At 40.4% G+C, this 18,443-nt stretch overlaps 2 protein-coding genes across 14 annotated transcripts in view; both read left to right on the forward strand.

Moving 5' to 3' along the window:
• ppfibp2b (PPFIA binding protein 2b) overlaps positions 1 to 5,353 on the forward strand; it is a 197,510-nt gene extending 192,157 nt beyond the window's left edge. For 4 of the 13 annotated variants that reach the window (XM_061822588.1, XM_061822592.1, XM_061822589.1 and 1 more), the window contains one exon: positions 1 to 1,109. In XM_061822588.1, the coding sequence (XP_061678572.1) occupies positions 1 to 78 (78 nt within the window). In that variant the 3' untranslated portion in view covers positions 79 to 1,109. Of the gene's footprint in view, positions 1,111 to 3,884 lie in introns of those variants that run through there. The other 9 variants (XM_061822587.1, XM_061822590.1, XM_061822586.1 and 6 more) reach the window with 4 other exon arrangements.
• A 4,525-nt stretch (positions 5,354 to 9,878) lies between these two features.
• rep15 (RAB15 effector protein) lies at positions 9,879 to 13,901 on the forward strand. Its single transcript, XM_061822091.1, has 2 exons — positions 9,879 to 10,154; positions 13,356 to 13,901. The coding sequence occupies exons 1-2, from the start codon at positions 9,879 to 9,881 to the stop codon at positions 13,899 to 13,901; spliced, it is 822 nt and encodes a 273-aa protein (XP_061678075.1).
• Positions 13,902 to 18,443: the final 4,542 nt, after the last annotated feature.

An 18,443-nucleotide genomic window follows, 5' to 3' on the forward strand; every position in this document is an offset into this window, starting at 1 on the left:
CCCACAATACCTCAGCCCGCATCCCACCCCAATCCTGTGCTCCTCAACCCAGCCCATCAGTCTGATTCAGTGCTTTGACAGGCGAAGAGATCTTGGTGACATTACAATAAAGCTTGCTGTTGAGTCTACAACCACATCTGCCTGTCACGATGGATCTCATCCACTCTGTATTGACAAACGCAGCTTTGGCTTCCTTTCCCGGTGATGGGAATATTAAGACATTCTACTAACTGGTGATGATTTTGTGACTTCATGCAGGCATCATTTATACTTCTGATTTTCCAGTGCAATTGCAATTCTAGCACATGGTTGAGATAAAATTGTGACGTAGTTGCTTTTATGATTCGAGAATTGTATTTATTTATCTATCTAATTGCGGTGGTAAACAAACAGTAGGGTTGTTTTGAAAACTTCTGCCACAACGTGTCATCTTTTTCCATCTAAGCCCATGTCCTGCATCTTCCTCTCTAACAATAACTGCCCTCATGTCTTCCCTCACAACATCCATCAACTTTCTCTTTGGTCTTCCTCTCGCTGTTTCGCCTGGTAGCTCCATCCTCAGCACCCTTCTCCCAATATACTCACTCTCTCGCCTCTGGATGTGTCCAAACCATCAAAGTCTGCTCTATTTGTCTCCAAAAATCCAACTTTGGCTGTCCCTCTAATGAGCTAATTTCTAATCCTATCCAACCTGCTCACTCCAAGCGAGAACCTCAACATCTTAATTTCTGCTCCATCTACTTAGGACACTACTGGCACCAGTCAACATATTTCCATCGCTATCCTTAATCACCTTTACTTGCTGCACATCCTTTCTCCCACCTCTAGTTCTGATTCCTGTTGATTCCTCTTCTGTTTTGAAAACAGAAAAGCTCATTTTGTACAATGTTCTTATTTGACAATTTTGTGCAACATTTTATATTAAAATAATGCTTTTTTGAAGGACACTACATGTCATGGAATTTAAGAAAAAGATTGAATTAATAAACAAGAGTGTGTGTGCATGTGTGATCCAGTTGATTCAATTCTTTATTTTGTATTAAACTCTAACATAACACAGTAAAAATCTACAGTATTTGAATTATTTTTGAATGTCAAACGCAAAACAGAATCTTCACAATACATTTGTTTTTGTCAGTTTTATTGTGAAGATTTTTTTAAGCCTTTCTTCTTTGTCTCTTTGCCTCAGACAGTCGAGGAAGGGTTCCCCCAATGTTTGACAGCTCTTTCACTTGCCGTTCTCCAGGCCAGTTGGTCAGAGGTAGTGGCTTCCCAGGTATCCACATTAATTTGAAGGGTTTTCAGGTCTTTTTTGCACACATCCTTAAAGCAGAGTTAGGGTGGGACGGGTTTCATGTGTCAGCTCTCCATAGAGTAGGCTCTTTGGAATTCTTTCATCCTCCACACGCACAACATGGCCAAGCCCGCGCAGACGCCTCTGCTTAAGCAGACTGTACATGCTGGGAACTATGGCTCTGTGCAGTACATTGGTGTTTGTCATGCCAGGTGATGTCCAGGATGCGGCGGAGACAACACGTGTGGAAACCGCTAAGCTTGTGCTCCTGTTTGACTCTCATTGTCCATGCCTCTCTTCCAAAGTTGAGAGTGGTCAGGACAACAGCCTTATACTGTTGAGGTTTCGTGTGCTCTGTCAACTTGGCGTTTGTCTAAACTCTCTTGTTGAGTCTAGTTATTGTAGTACCAGCTTTGCCGATGCGTCTGTCTTGCTCTGTGTCTAAAGAGAGCCAGAGATGGTACAGGAACTCAAAATCATGAACAACTTCCAGTCCTTGATTAGAGAGTCTGTCGGATGGCGAGCCTGTTTCCTGCCCTATGTCTTGGATTTTCTTACGGTTGATTGTCAACCCAAAGGCCTTGCATTTCTGAGCTGAGGCGGTCCAGAGCAATTGGAGCTCCTCCGCTGTATGGGTCATGATTGCTGCGTTGTCTGTGAAAAGGAGATCACGAAGGCATTTCTGCTAGCCCTTGGACTTGGCTTTGAACCCGGAGAGGATATAGAGTTTGCCATCTGATCTAGTTCAAAGATAGACGCTCTCAGTGGCTGATCTGAAGGCGTGCTTCAGCAGGAGAACAAAAAATATTCCATACTGTGTCAAAGAGATGACGCAGCACTGTTTCACACTGCTCTTGATCTTGAAACTCTCTGAGATTGAGATGGTGGCGCCAGTCATGTCGTCGTGGAAGGATTTAATGATGTTCAGCAGCCTCGGCGGGGACCCTATTTTTGGCAGCATCTTGAAGTGGCCATCCCTGCTGACTGTATCGAAGGCCTACATCAGCTTAATGAAGGCTACAAAGAATGGGAGTCTTTGTTCTCTGCATTTCTCCTGGAGCTGTCTGAAGGAGAAGACCAGGTCCATGGTGGACCTGTTGGCACGAAAGCCACACTGAGACTGGAGCACTTCATAACCTCCGCTGGGATAGTGTCTTTCCCCGGGGCTTTACCAGTGGCGAGGTTGTCCGGGGCCTCTCGCAGTTCTTCGAGCACTGGTTTGCTGTCCAGTTCCTCCACCATACCCAGTGACTCAACACCGTTCAGGACATCTTCTGAGATGATGTTCTTCTTTGTGTAGTGCTCAGAGAATGAAAGCATGTGCCCACCAGCTATCTAGAATCATCCCCACCTGTTTGAAATCTACATCAATCATTCTCATCCCCAAAAATAAATCCTTAACTAGCCTCAATGACTATCGCCCTGTTGCCTTCACACCTGTCATTATGAAGTGCTTCGAGAGGGTGATTCTCAATCACATTAAAGCCCCCCCAACTTCTACCAGTTCGCATACCAGGTAAACAGATCAAAAGAGGATGCCATCGACATAGCTGTGCACTTGAGTCATCTGGAAAAACCGCAGAACTTCATTAGGATGCTCTTTGTGGATGACAGCTCGGCCTTTAATACAATTATTTCAGACATTCTGATAACTAAACTGGACATCTTGGGCCATAAAGAGCAAGACCAAGGACCAATAGACTGAGCAAAAGTTTTTTTTTTTTTTTTTTTAAATGAGAGCCATTAGCACCCTGAACTCTCATCTTTCCTCTAGCCGCGCTATTAATGCAAAGGAACACTGATCTCGATAGCTTGAGTAATACTATTTATTTATTTATTTATTATTCTTACTTTGTATTGATTTTATCTAAATACTGCCTCAGGAGAGGATCTCAAGTTTCATTTTACAGTCGTATAATGACAATAAAAGGCATTCATTCATTCATAAACGCAAGCCAGCTGTGTTATTTGGAAGCAAAAAGTGACAAGCACTGCTCTACAACTGGCACATAACACCACCTTTGCCACCCTTTGCTCTGTTTTTAATATAATCCATCCATTCATCGATCTTCTACCATTTTTCAGGGTCAGGTCACCAGTCAGCAGCTTTATTAGGGGTGACCAGACTTCCCTTTCCCCAGCATATTCATCCAGCTATTCCAGGGGATCCCACGGCATTCCCAGGCCAGCCCAAAGGTGTAGTCTCTCTGGCGTGTTTTTGGGATGTCGGAGGAAACTGGATTGCCCGGAGAAAACTCGGGCAGCCACAGGGAGAACAGCCGAACTCCACACAGGCGAGGAGGGGGTTTGAATAGCGGTCCTCAGAACTGTGATGCCAACGCTCTAACCAGTGTCCCCGTTTTTAAACTAATAGAAACTAATAGTTTTTAAAGAAGACAAGTGAATTTGTCACAAATATCTTTCAAATTCTTTAAATTTCCATCAAATTAAATTTTGCTTTGTTGTAAGATGCAAATTTTGATATTGGCTGTAGACAAAATGTACCAAATGTGCTAACTCATTATTTCGCTGTGTCATGGGCCAAAATGCTGAGATCACTGAATCTTATCATACAATGCTTTGCTTCCAGTACCTGCTCAGCCGAGAGGAGCCACAGGAGTTGAGGCAGTCTCAGACGGCATTGATTCGAAGGAACTAAAGGTTATGTTGTCCACTGAGCCCTGGCCCAAGTGTGGAATATCTACTGCAACAAGCTACTGCAGTCAAAGCTGAGTGGAGTACTGTATAAATGTGGCCTGGGGAAAAAAAGAATTGGTCCCGCCCGTATGATAATACTGACCTGTGAACATGTTCATTACTCCAATGTAATGTAATGATGCCAATACATTACAGGTAATGTTCTGTTTATTTTTGTGGATGGAGTTCACATGCATAAGTCAGGTCCAAAGATGACACTGTATGAGTGTGACATACTGTGGGAGACTGCAGAACTTTCTTTTTGCATATAGCGAATACTGTTTATTGTACGAGAGACCGATTATTTCACAGGAAAATGATTTTGTTAAAAATGTATAGTACATATAGTGGACTATAGGTATTTAGTTTGTGCCAAGTCACACCAGCACATGTTGATGATGTGGTTTATATTCCAAGCCAGTGTACAAAGACCCTGCTCCTTTCCCATGAAACTCATAAAGCATCAGGAATTGGCATCCAACATTATTATTTTTTTTTTTATAAAAAATTGTGAGCAATTCATTGTGATGATAGGGGGTGCCAAAAGACAACAACCACACATTCTGACAAAGGACAAGTGGCATAGTATAGTGATAGACAATGAGAAATACAGGGAGTCCTTGGGTTACGAATGAGGCCGTTTCTATGCTGGTAATATAACTCGAATTTTGTTGTAAGTCAGATTTCACCATTAAAGTCAGAATTTATGTCAAAATACTTTGTAAAGAAAAACAACAAAACATTGCAATAAAAAACAAGACGTGTACTTAACTTTACTGCTGAGAGGTGGATGGAAATGAAATAGGGGAGCCTATGCTTAGCTATTGTGAAGGAGTCTGGTTCAAAATCCATAATTTAAGTAGCCTCTACATCTCAACAAGTATCAAAGAAATTTGTTTTGTGATTGTATCCGACATAAGAATAATTGTCATCACAGTCGACCGACTGAAGCCTAGCTCTTTACCGATGTTCGTCGGTGTCGCTCCATACTTTCTTTCTTTTCTTCTTCTTTTTATGATCTTGAGCTTTGTTTCCATGGTAATGGATTTTCTTCTGGCTGTAAGAAGCAATTCTAAAAGAAACAGCTTTCTTCTTTGGGGCCATAATGTTTAAAACGGAGAGCGAAAAATGTGAAGATACTCCTGGCGCACAAACATGGACAAGCACTACGCACATTAGCGAGACAAAATGGCGCACGGGGCTGGGTGTCGAAACGTCTTAGGTCCTTTTAACCCGAGGACTCCCTGTATTCACAAAATGATTGCTTTTTAAGATGGATGTGTCCATAATTTGAAGGTGTGCCATAAAAATCTCTTAGGTTTGGTGAAAGGGTATCATTTTTGTTCCATGCTGTGCTATCAGAGGAGCTGTTAAATAAAATTCATTTGCATGTGTTTGGTCAATTTTTGCATGTGTTTTCTTAAGGTGTACTAAATTTGAATCCTCATGATCACAAGGTGTTTCTTGTCAACGCAATAAGGAGACCCAAGACATTAGAATCCTTTAAAACTGCAGTTCCTCTGGATAATTTACAGTGCAAGATAGCTAAAATACTTGTCAACATCCAGCGGCTGCATATTTGACTGTGGACTACGGTAGTTGTTAAAAGGAGTGTAGGGACAATTAATAAGAGTCTGGAAAGATCCATACAGCTTTAAAATATGCATAAATACAAAATGTGTAAAGATTTTGTTAAAATGTCACACCTTTGCAGAGTCCAACCACTGTGGAGATAGCCTGGCACCTAACCCAAAGAAAAACTGTAAACATAAAATTCCGTTTTTAAATGGTGATTTCATTTATTTAGGGGAAAGAAATTTAAAGCTACTTGACCCTGTATGAAAAAAACAATAGTGCCCCTTGTTAAATCATTAATTAACTTTGATTAATCAGATTTATAGGGTTCATTTTCACCCACCAAGCCCAAGCACTTCTAGAACTGTTCAATCGAGAAATCACTTAAATAGAACCTGTCTGAAAAAATAAAGTCAGACAAACCGTCTGAAAAATCTGCAATAAAATGCTGCGATCCAAAGAAACTCAGGAACAGATGAGATATAAAAACTCATCAGTCTTAAAAGGGTAACAGAGCCTTTTGTAAAGCTTTAGGATTCCACCAAAGCACAGTGAGAGTGACTATCCACAAATAGAGGAAATATGGAATAGTGTTCAAACTTATCAGTCAGTCTAAAAAAAACAAGGCATCAACTCATCCAGGAGGTCACATAGGAACCCAGCACAACAGCTAAAGAACTGTAGTCTTGCCCTGCCCCAGTTAAGGGCCATGCTCATGACTCAACAATAAGAGACTGGGCAAAAATTCACCTATTGCAGAGGTTTTTTATTTTCCCCAAGCCGCTTATCCTCACAAGAGACCGGGGGTGCTGGAGCCAGTCCCAGCTGTCATGGGGCCGGAAACAGACAACACCCTAAACTGGTCGCGAATCAGTCACAGAGCACAGATCAACATTATCACTGAGTGGGAATTGATGCCACTCTGCCCGGACCCATTGTAGAGTTCCAGGTCAAAAATCACTGCTGACAAAAAAAAAAAAACCAAATACTTGTCTTGTGTTTTTTTTTTTTTTTTTTTAAAGAAAGAAAAAAAAAACATCTGAATGATTCCCACATCTTTTGTAAGAGTATTATATGGATCGATGAGATGAATCTTTTATGGAAGATATCCTGTGTATCCTGTTCGAGTTGGCGTAAATGGAATTTCAGAAAACGAACGTCATACCAACAACATGTTGGTTGTGTGATGGTCTCATGCGGCTTTTCTCCTGCAAGATGTGGACAGTTTTATATGATTTATGGAACCATCAATTCTACTCTTTACTGGAACATCCCAAAGGACAATTTTCAGCAATGAGTTTTTGGCCTCAAGCTAATTCACAATTGGGTTCTGCAGCAGGACAACGATTCAAAACACACTGCCAGTCAACTTCTGTATGGTTTGAAAGAAATAAAATAAAGGTTTTGGACTGGCCGAGTCAATGTCTGGCCATGAAATGCAGTAGCGTGACCTCAAAAAAGGGTGTTCATGCTCGAAAATCCTGCATGGTTGCTAAATACAATATTCTGTGGTCCAAGAATAGGTGGTCCAAAATATCTCCACGGAAGGATTCTTTGCCAGTTGTAGAAAACATTTGTTTTCAGTTGTTTCTGTTGAGTGTGGCCCAAGCAGTTATTAGGTTTTAGGGCGATTACTTTCTCACACAGGGCCAGGGTTTAGTTTTTTTTCTCTTAATATACATTACCGCCATGTTAAAACTGTAGTTTGTGTTTTCTTGGGTCACGTTTGTTTGATATTTTCATTTTTTGAGGTGGGGGTGATCTTTAAGTGGGGAGAGCATAGCGTGCCAAAAAAAAGAAAAATTTGAAGAGGAACAATACCACAAATGCTGTCAAAATCTGATGGCTGGATGGTGTTGGAAAAAGTTTTAAAATAGATCTTAAAATGATGATCTTGTTTGACGTTTTTAAATTTATACAAAATCTTTTGAATGTCGGTGTGTGTACTTTTCTTTTTCACATCTACTGTATAATATAGCAGCCGGCATGGTGGCTCAGCTGGTAAAGCAATTGGCCTCACAGTTCTGAGGATCCTGGCCCCACCTTTGTGGAGTTTGCATGTTATCCCCGTACCTGTGTGGGTTTTCTCTGGGCACTCCAGTTTCCTCCCACATCCCAAAAACCTGCAACATTAATTGGACACTCTAAACTGCCCCTAGGTGTGATTGTGAGTGCGGCTGTTTGTCTCAATGTGTCCTGCAATTGGCTGGCAACCAGTTCAGGGTGTACCCCACCTCCTGCCCGTTACCAGCTGGGATAGGTTCCAGCACGCCCCGTGACCCTCATGAGGATAAGCGGCAAAGAAAATGGATGGATGTATAATGTAGCATTCATACTGATAATAGCTATGGAGTATTCCAAAATTACTTTGAAGAGTGCGACTTATTTCAATGTTTCTCAACCAATTTTTGAGCCAAGCCAAATATTTTACACAAAGCAAAGCAATCACTGCTATTATGTATGAATTGCTTGCACCAGTTTCGATGGTCGCTTTTCCTAGCCTTGCAAATCCCTGTTTCGCTTGTATCTCTGTTACTTTTGCTCCACTTTTCAAAACCAGCATCCTCATTAGAGCCGCCCTTAAACAACAGAGAAACTTGTTTACTCTTCAAACCCCTCAAGCCACAAAATGTTTCTTTGAGTTGATAACTGGTAAGATAAGTTTTTGTTGACTTACTTAAAATCGCATTTATTAGAAAAGCCCCACCCATGCTAAGACTGTCAACTCTCATTTCAAACTGGGATGGAAAGGTGTACTGAAGATCCTTGACACAGCAAAAAACAGCACGTACGCAAATCTTGGGTACGTGATAAGGCCTGGGAAGAGGAGCAGGGTGTAGGAACTGGACTTGGAACTACATAAAGCATCCAGGCCAATCCTGGTGAGTACCCCGCATTTTTAAGAAAGCTTGCTTTTTTTTTGTTTTTGCTTTATTTTGCACAGATTTGTTCACATTTCTAAGGGGAAAGTATCGGTACAGTAGCTCCATATGGAAGTACAGCCAAACCTCCATAGTGGTCCATAGTTCCATCTGTGACATCCAATTTGTACTATTTCCAAAACATGTGTCTTACTATTTCAAGACTGATCAGAGCTTCGAATGAATTATAACTATGACTTTCACAAAACCTTCAGTAATGCAAGGCAATGTTTGAATGAATCCCAGACAGTTCTGAAAAGAAATTACATGTACAATATGAAAATGACCATGAGTGACCTGCATACACAGTTTGCAGCACAATATGTAAATTCTGCAACTCTTTTTTTTATGGCCCAGTTTATTTATTCATCGCTATGCATGTTTATCTTTACCATTGTCAAATTATATATTTCAATGGGCCGCCACCATTTGCTGTGTTAATGAGGATTGCCTTTACTACAAATGTCCACAATTTGAAATAACTTTCTGAAACCAGGACTTTTAAGTGTGGCTGTGGGAAACATTTACCCATATTAAACGAAAGCGGTTTAAAAAAAAAAAGTATATATATATATATATATATATATATATATATATATATATATATAATTTTTTTTGGGGTCTATTCGTCACATTATATGAAAATGACCCATATATTGATGACTAAAATGAAACAACTTGGTTTTTGAGGACGTATGATGTGGTTATGGAAGCAAGGATTCTGAGAGTTGTTTAAAGGCAAGACAAGGGCTTCATATTTTTCACAGTTTTACAATTGGTGAAATTCTGCAACCACAGAGTAAAACTTGACAGCCAACAAATGATTTACTCACCATATCTTTGGTGACATAATATGAACATGCAGAGAGGAATAACTCAGATTCCAAAACATAGCTGGCTGCCTTTGCAATGTGCTCTACATTACATTTTTCTTTTATTAAGGATGACGACATATTGCCATGATATATATATATTGTCGCTGTATTTTACGGCGCAGCAAGGAACGCTTTCTCAAGTAGCAGAGCCTTCTATTTCTATGGCCAATCATCATGGAGTCATTTTTTATTGTTATGAAGTCTTGTGAACGTTTTGATGATTTACTGAAGATAAACTTGAATTCCAAATGGTATGACTTTGGAAGTTGCACTGTACTGCAGACTCACCACCAGCTATCAAACTAAAGTGGCTCACTGACTTAAATGTTAAATCCGTTCTCCACTGAAATAAATAAAATTCCCATTGATTTCTTTTTTCGAGCTCCATTATTTCCAAGCATGAATTTTTAATTTACAATGCAGTACTCATAGCGGATGTTTCTCAGCTATGCTCATCTTTAATCTTCTCCCCAGTGTATTCAAGAGACAACCTCCGATCGCTACTGTCCATCCGCCATGGGGGAGAACATGAGTAAACCCTCCGTTGCGCCCTTTCAGGACGTCACCTTCTTCACCTCTTTCAAGCCCTATAACCCTCCGTCCACCAATAACAAAACACCCCCTCGACCCAGCATCTTCTCCACGCTGAGACGGCCTCCAGTCACCAAGCCCAATGATTTCATTTCTCTCTTCAGTGACTGCATCACTGCTGCCTCATCCCGAACTCAAGAGTACCTTCTCTTTAAGGATCCTGAGGACAAGTTCCACCCCAACCCAGAGGTCATCACTCAGGTACTGTGGATCTTGACTATGTTCAGTGGTGGTAAATGTGTTTACACTCTGCAATAAAGAAAGAGAGGCTCTAGTAATAGTAGAAGGACTGATTCAACTACTTCACTAAAACAGTAGAGACTCAAAAGTTTACATAGACCCTGTAAAAGGAATTCAGAGATTTGTTTCTAAATACATCACACATGTTTGAAGAGAATTGCTGAAAACATTTCCAAAGACTAAGAGTTATGTAGTGCTCAATTACGGAGATATAGTATTAATAATATGACGACTACTTATACGATAAGTATTTTTCACCATTTCTGTGTGACTAAAGCAGGGCTGTGTGAACCACTTGGGCACTGGTGTGAGTCACCCCTACCCCCCAGGTTTGGGGAGTAACGGAATACATGTAATGGGATTATGTAATCTGGCAATTAAATTATTCAATTCTTGATCAGCGAACCTTTTATTTTTCTGCCTTGTGCCAACACTTACTCATACCCTGCTGGTCCAACCAGTTTTAGTATGAGTAATTATATTTTTGGTGCACGGTGGGTCATCTGGAAAGTATTGGCCTCACAGTTCTGAGGACCCAGGTTCAATCCCGGCCCTGCCTGCGTGGGATTTCTCCGGCATTCCGGTTTCCTCCCACATCCCAAAAACATGCAACATTGATTGGACACTCTAAATTGTGATTGTGAGTGTGGCTCTTTGTCTCTATGTGCCCTGCGATTGGCCTTTTACAGCTCAAATAGGTTCCAGCACTCCCCGCGACACTCGTGAGGATAAGCGGGAAAAAAATGGATGGATGGATGAATTTATTTATTTTACTTTATTTATTTTGCAGGCCACATGATTAATCACTTGAACTGCTGTCTTTGCACAATTGACATTGTTAACGCACTTATCTATATAGATTTCCCATCTTGCACATCTTATAAGGAATAATACCTATCAACAGAAATGTCTTGTTGTTGTTGCTATGTTGTTCCTTGTTCTCTGTTTTCTGTTCTGTATGTCGTACCAGGGCAGCACCGACTGCTGGAGAAAATTCCTTGTGTATTCTACACACTTGACCATTAAAGATGATTCTGAATACAATACATCACACAATATGATTACAAGTACATTCATAAAAAATTGGGATTATTTTGGAAAGGCTGGTTGTTGATTAGGAGCGACAACCTATACCAGCACATCATTGTCTCCTGAAGTGGCAAGGTATATATATATATATATATATATATATATATATATATATATTCATCGTACATGCATGTCCACTCTGAGAGAGATAATCTAAAAAGAAAAATCCAGAAGTGTATGATTTTTTTTAAACTATATATTTGTGTGATACAGTTGCAAATACCTATTTGAACACCTGTCTATCAGCTAAAATTCTGACCCTCAAATACCTAGTCTGCCTTTAAAAGTCCACCTCCACTCCATGTAGGTCGTTAGCTGCACAAAGACACCTGTCCACCCCATACAGTCAGTAAGACTCAAACTTGTAACATGGCCAAGACCAAAGAGCTGTCCAAAGACACCAGAGACAAAATTGTGCAACTCCACACGGCTGGAAAGGGCTGCGGAGAAATTGCAAAGCAGCTTGGTGAAAAAGATCCACTGTTGGAGCAATCATTAAGAAATCGAAGAAGTTAAACATGAAGGTCAATCGTAATAGGAGTGGAGCCCCACGCAAGATATCACCTCATGGGGTCTCAATGATCCTTAGAAATCAGCCCAGGTCTACTTTACAAGGTGACTGTTGGTAATACACTAAGATGTCATGGTTTGAAATCATGCATGGCATGGAAGGTTCCCCAGCACATGTCAAAGCCCGTCTTAAGTTTGCCAATGACCATTTGGGTGATACTGAGGAGTCATGGGAGAAACTTTTGTGGTCAGATGAGACCTAAATGGAACTTTTTGGTCATAATTCCACTAACCGTGTTTGGAGGAAGATGAATGATGAGTTCCATCCCAAGAACACCATCCCTACTGTGAAGCATGGGGGTGGTAGCATCATGCTTTGGGGGTGTTTTTCTGCACATGGGACAGGATGACTGCCCTGTATTAAGGAGAGGATGACCGCGGCCATGTATTGTGAGATTTTGGGGAACAACCTCCTTTCCTCAGTCAGAACATGGAAGATGGGTCGTGGCTGGGTCTTTCAACATGACAATGACCCAAAGCAACACAGCCAGGAAAACTAAGGAGTTGCTCCGTAAGAAGGTCCAAGGTTCTGGCGTGGCCTAGCCAGTCTCCAGACCCAAACCTAATAGAAAATCTTTGGAGGGAGCTGAAAATCTGTGTTTGTCAGCGACAGCCTAGAAATCTGTCTGATCTAGAGAAGATCTGTGTGGAGTAGTGGGCCAACATCCCTCCTGCAGTGTGTGCAAACCTGGTGAACAACTACAGGAAACGTTTGACCTCTGTAATTGCAAACAAAGACTACTGTACCAAATATTAAGATTGGTTTTCTCGGGTGTTCAAATACATATTTGCAGCTATATCACACGAATAAATCATTTAAAAAGAATCATGCATTGTGATTTCTGGATTTTTCTTTTGAGATTTTCTCAACAGTGGACATGCACCTTCGATGAAAATTTCAGACCCCTCCATGATTTCTAAGTGGGAGAACTTCCAATATAGGAGGGTGCTTATTTTCTTCGCTGTATATAAACTCCATCCATCACTCCATCCACCCATCCATCTATTCAGCTATCCATCCATCCATTTTCTTAGCCGCTTATCCTCACAAGGGTCGCAGGAGTGCAGGAGTCTATCCCAGCTGTCATCGGGCAGGAGAGCAGGGTACACCCTGAACTGGTTGCCAGCCGATCGCAGGGCACATGGAGACAAACAGCCACGCTCACAATCACACCTAGGGGGAATTTAGAGTGTAATGTAATTAATGTAGCATGTCTGGGGGATGTAGGAGGAAACCGGAGTGACCGGATAAAATCCACGCAGGCACAGGGAGAACATGTAAACGCCACACAGGAGGGGCTGGGATTGAACCCGGGTCCTCAGAACTGTGAGGCCAATGCTTTACAGCTCTTCCACCGTGCTGCCAAGACTATAAAGTACCTAGAAATGCATAGGAAGTAAAATGTCATCAGAAATGTTAATTCTCAAGTAAGTACACTTGCCACCACTGACTTTCTCTAATTCCTTTTCGAGCAGTTTGGCATAATTCTTCTCTTCTCACAGATCTTCCTAATGACGTACATCTCCCAGAGCGTCAACCTCAACTTGACGGACATTTTTAACTGCACGACCATGACCCCTGAGCAACGCGTCCTGTTGGGGGCCGACTGGGTGTGGGCTGTGTTGGAGAAGTCCACAAAGAACCCTCGAATCCAGATCGCTGTACAAGTAATCCACCTGTCCGACAAGGAGGGCAGTGAAGAGGATGGCGCTCTCCAGGAGACATGCAGCGAAACTGTCCAAATGGCCCAAAGGGAGTCCAGGGACAGGAACATGTACGAGAGGATGGTGGACTTCTGCACCTCTATCGGCAAGGACTGCTACGCTCTGTTCTTGTTCTTAGGGAGGAAAAACGACAAGAGTAATATCTACGGCGTACTCAGCAACAACTTTGAGGCGGCCATTGGGAAATGCAACAAGATCGACAGAGCTCTTCTCGAGAATTTTTTCAAGGGATCGCGGTACCTGCACACAGCGTCTGGAATGATGCAGTCCGTCGTCACCAGAAACGAGGGTGACCCTCTTACCCTCATGATTAAATTCAGCTGATCCCAAGATCATACATTCAATATCAGCATATTCTCAGAAGAAATTATTAGGATGCTTAACAGTGGTTTGAAACAGTACCATAAGTGAGAACGAATTTAATACTCGAGTCAACTGATTTGGTCTAATTTCAACAGAACTCCATGATAAAAAGTGACGATATGACAGTATGTTGGATGACTGTGGTCGATTCATGGATCAAAAACCTGTTGTGGATTTTGCCAAAAGAGTTTCTTGTTAGAGAACAGAAAGTTGTGCAAAACTTAATGAAACATTGATCAGTTGGATGATCTAATGTTAAGACATTAAATTAAGTTCAGTTTTAAAGGTTATTGTCCATTTTAGGTTCATCCTAAAACTTCACATAAATCGAGTATCCCCTAAATTTCCTGAAATGCCTTTTTTTTTTTTTTTTTTTTTAAATCGGTGGAATTACATTACAACCCTTTTCTTACAAAAAGTGCCTCCATTTCCAGTTTCCCTTTGTGCTGTAATATCTCTCTCTCACACACACTTGCAAAAAAAATCTCTCTAAACTGTCTTGTCATGAAGTCTTGCAAGATTTGCTGACATGACTTCACACATTATTGGTGGTTTAAGCTCCAAGCTTCAAAACGGTATGAGTATTTAGGGCTTTTTGACATACAGTAGTGCTCAAAATAATAGTAGGTCAATGTGACTAACCAGATTAATACACATTTTCAGTATATTTTTTATTGATACATGTCAAACAAGTTATCAATAGGTGCAGTAGATTAGAGTATAGACACACTATTAAGGCTGTGCAATTGGGCAATTTGTTGAAAGTGGTGTGTTCAAAAAAATACTAATCTGCCGTTGACTTTACAAACTCAAAACTGTTTGGAACAAACTTTTCTGTTTCTAGAAATTACCAATGCTTTGAATCACTAAACTAATATGTATTTGAATGAGCACAATTTTTTTTTTTTTTCCCAACTGGTTCACATCTGTGTAACATGGAGTCAACCAAATTGTGGCACCTTTCATCTGTTATTCCACTCCAAGGGTCCACAGTCCATGAAATTAACTTTGTTGGTTTGGAACCAAGACTTTTCATGTTTAGTAGTGTGTTTAAGGGTCATTGTCTTGTTTGAACACCCATTTCAAGGGCATGTCCTCTTCAAGTATTTTGAAATATGCAAACTGATCCATGATCTCTGGTGTGCAATATATATAGGCCCAACACCATTGAATGAGCAACATGCTCATACAATGACACTGGCACCACCATGCTTCACTGTCTTCATTGTGTACTGTGGCTTGAATTCAGAGTTTGGGTGTCATCTCACAAACTGTCTGCGGCCCCTGGATCCAAAAAGAACATTTTTTATGTTCCTGTAATGTTCTTCCATTTCTCTTTCGGCCAATTGATGTGTAATTTTGCAAATAGTAGCATCTTCTGAACATGCCTTTTTTTTTTTTTTAAACAGAAGGATTCTTGTAAATAGATTAGCTTCACACAGACATCGTCTCACGATCACAGTGCAGTACTTACAGGTAACTCCATTGACTTTGATCATCCTGGAGCTGATCATTGGCCAAGCCTTTTCCATTCTTGTTATTCTGTGATCCATTTTGATGGTTGTCTTCTGTTTTCTGCCACATCTTTGGTTTTACCCTGCATCTTAAGGAATTAGAGATCATTTTAGATGAACAGCCTATAAGTTCTTGCACCTCTTTATAAATTTTCCCCTCTCCAATCAAAATTTTAATCACCTCTTCTGAACAATGTGTTGAATGACCCATTTTCCGCAGGCTTCCAAGGAAAAATATATCTTTAATGAGTGCTGCTTCATCCTGAAATAGGAGCCACCTGATTCATGCCTATTTTTCACAAAATTGATGACCTCACTGATTGAATGCTACACTGCTATTGTTTTTAACAAACCCTTTTCAAAAAATTGCCCAATTGCACAGTCAGTGTCTATATCACGAATTCTGGGCCTTGGTTTTCTGAAAATCTAATGCAACTAGTGGGAACTTGTTTGACATTTACCAATATAAAACATTAGGCTGCTATTATTTTGAACACTACTGTAGGTAGTTTAACTGTTTTTCTTTTATCTGACATTCATCTATGTTGTACCAAAAAGTCTGTTGTATTTTTTTCTTCCAAAATGTAATTCTCAAGACCTTCTGTTGTTTTAAAGACACTCTCTTTTTAAGTCATTCATTTTGCATTCTTTTCCACTGCATAATTTGTTGGCCACCTTCAAAATGCCAGAGGTCAGACCTGCTGATGTGTTGTTTAAAATCAATCAATCGCTTTTATTGTCATTATATGATCATGTGTATATGAGATGAGCGCTTCTCCACAAGGTGCTTGAACCAATAAAATAAAATAAAATGGAATATCTTAAATATGAGGTAAAGTAACTCAAATAAGAATATTTACAATCATTGCACAATTATTGCTAAAATAACCGAATAAATAAATAAATACATAAATAAATAAATACATAAATAGTGTGTTGTTCAGTCTTATCACACATGTACAGGCATCGGTAAGATTATTACCTACTTGTACTCCCCTGTTGCCAGAGAACTCAGAAAACCAAGCAAGAAAGTGCAGTTTGATCATTTTAGATTACAGTACTGTTTCTATTTAGTGGTCTAGGGAAAAAGTTGTCTTTGAGTCTACTTGTCCGTGTTTTGTGGGACATGTAACGCCTGCCAGAAGGCAGCAGGTTATACAGGTGGTGACCAGGATGGGAAGAGTCTTTAATGATAGTAGCTCAGCTGTGCTCTAGGGAGAGCAGAGAGCAGCCAATAAACCTCTGGGCTCTGTTGGTCACTTCTTGCAGAGCTTTTCTGTCCACTGTTGTATATCCAGCATACCACATTGTGATGCAGTATGTAAGGATGGTCTCTACGGTGGTTCTGCAGAAAGTCAGCAGCAGCGTAGCTTCCAGATTGTTCTTCCTGAGCACTCTCAGGAAGTGGAGTCACTGCTGGGCCTTTTTTACCACCACTGTGGTATTTACAGTCCAGGTATCTGTGATGGAGACTTCCAGAAATCTGAAGGAGTAGACCCTCTCTCCACACACTCCCATTATGAATAATAGGACCGGGTTCATGCAGTTTTTCCGCAAGTCCAGGATGATTTCCTTCGTTTTTGTGGTGTTTAATGTAAAGCTGTTTGCTGAACACCACTTTGACAGGCTTGCAATCTCATCTCTGTAGGCAGAATAATCTTTTGATATTAGCCTGATCACGGTGGTATCATCAGCAAACTTGATGACGGAGTTGCTTGGTATGGACTGGTATACAGTCATGTGTAGAGTATAGGAGAGGGTCAGTACACAACCTTGAGGGGACCTGGTGCTGAGGGTGATTGAGAAAGAGAGGTGTGGGCCAAATCTGACAGATTGTGGACGGTTTGTGAGAAAATCTTTAATCCAGCAGCAGATGGAAGGAGATAGTCCAAGGAGGGAGAGTTTGTCAACCAAAATACCTGGGTAGATGCTATAAAAGGCTGAGCTAAAGTCCATGAAAAGCATGCTCACATAGTTCCGTTAGTGTTCCCATACATGCCTCAGTGTGGAGAGATGCTATTGTGATAGCATCCTCAGTTGACCGGTTTCCTCTGCAGGCAACCCCTGGTAGGGGTCAAGTGAGGGAGGGAGTCAGCCCCTTTTTGATGTGCAACTAGCCCACTGAATTATGTATACTAATAGACAAATTCTTGCATCTTCCTATTTGAATAAAGTAGAGTGGCGAGTTGTCTAAAGTTTTAAATTAAATCTTTATTGAAACACAATTCAAACAAAAAATGTAGATAATTGTAAAGACCATGATGTAAATTAGAAAAAAAATTGGCTATTGAAAAGTATCAAATGATCAGCTACAAGTAATAATTAGATTGATGACAGCTATTTTCTTTTGAGTCTAGTTGTCTCATTGAATAGCGTAATCAAGAATGCCAAAAATTAAAAGGAAACATTGTATGACAACAGCATTGCTAATATTTGGACTGCAGGACAAAACCCTCAGGTCTCACTTCCCAAGTAAATAATTTAGTTGTCCATAACAACCATGAGAATCTTTTTCCCTGCCATGTATTATTTTATACTTGATACGGTAAAATCAGGGTTGAACATTGTTTTTAACATTTCACAATTTTGATTAAAGCCTTTAACATCCCACTGATGTTAGACACCACACGTCGCCATCTGGTGTCTGGAAATAAAAGTCGGGTTTTATTTTATTTGTCTTACTTGGCATGCTTTTGAAAAATTTCCTGTGAACATATCTGGAGAGCATTATTTTGAGCAAACAAAGGTTTAGAGGAACTATGAATACGTGTGGACGTAGTAAACTGAAATGTTTGATCAGGAAAGTAAAATGCTACACTGAGCTGTTTTTGTAAAAGGTGGCAGAAAATTGTACCATTTTTCATGTTTTAGGTAAACATTTTTTAAACATTACACAACTTGAAACGATTTTCAACATTCAGATGTCTATGATCCATGTGTTCATGCCGAAAATGAGGTAGACGAGAACAATAAAGACAATAAGGTAAAA

This window comes from Syngnathoides biaculeatus, chromosome 6, assembly GCF_019802595.1.
Source record: "Syngnathoides biaculeatus isolate LvHL_M chromosome 6, ASM1980259v1, whole genome shotgun sequence".
Lineage (NCBI taxonomy): Eukaryota > Metazoa > Chordata > Actinopteri > Syngnathiformes > Syngnathidae > Syngnathoides > Syngnathoides biaculeatus.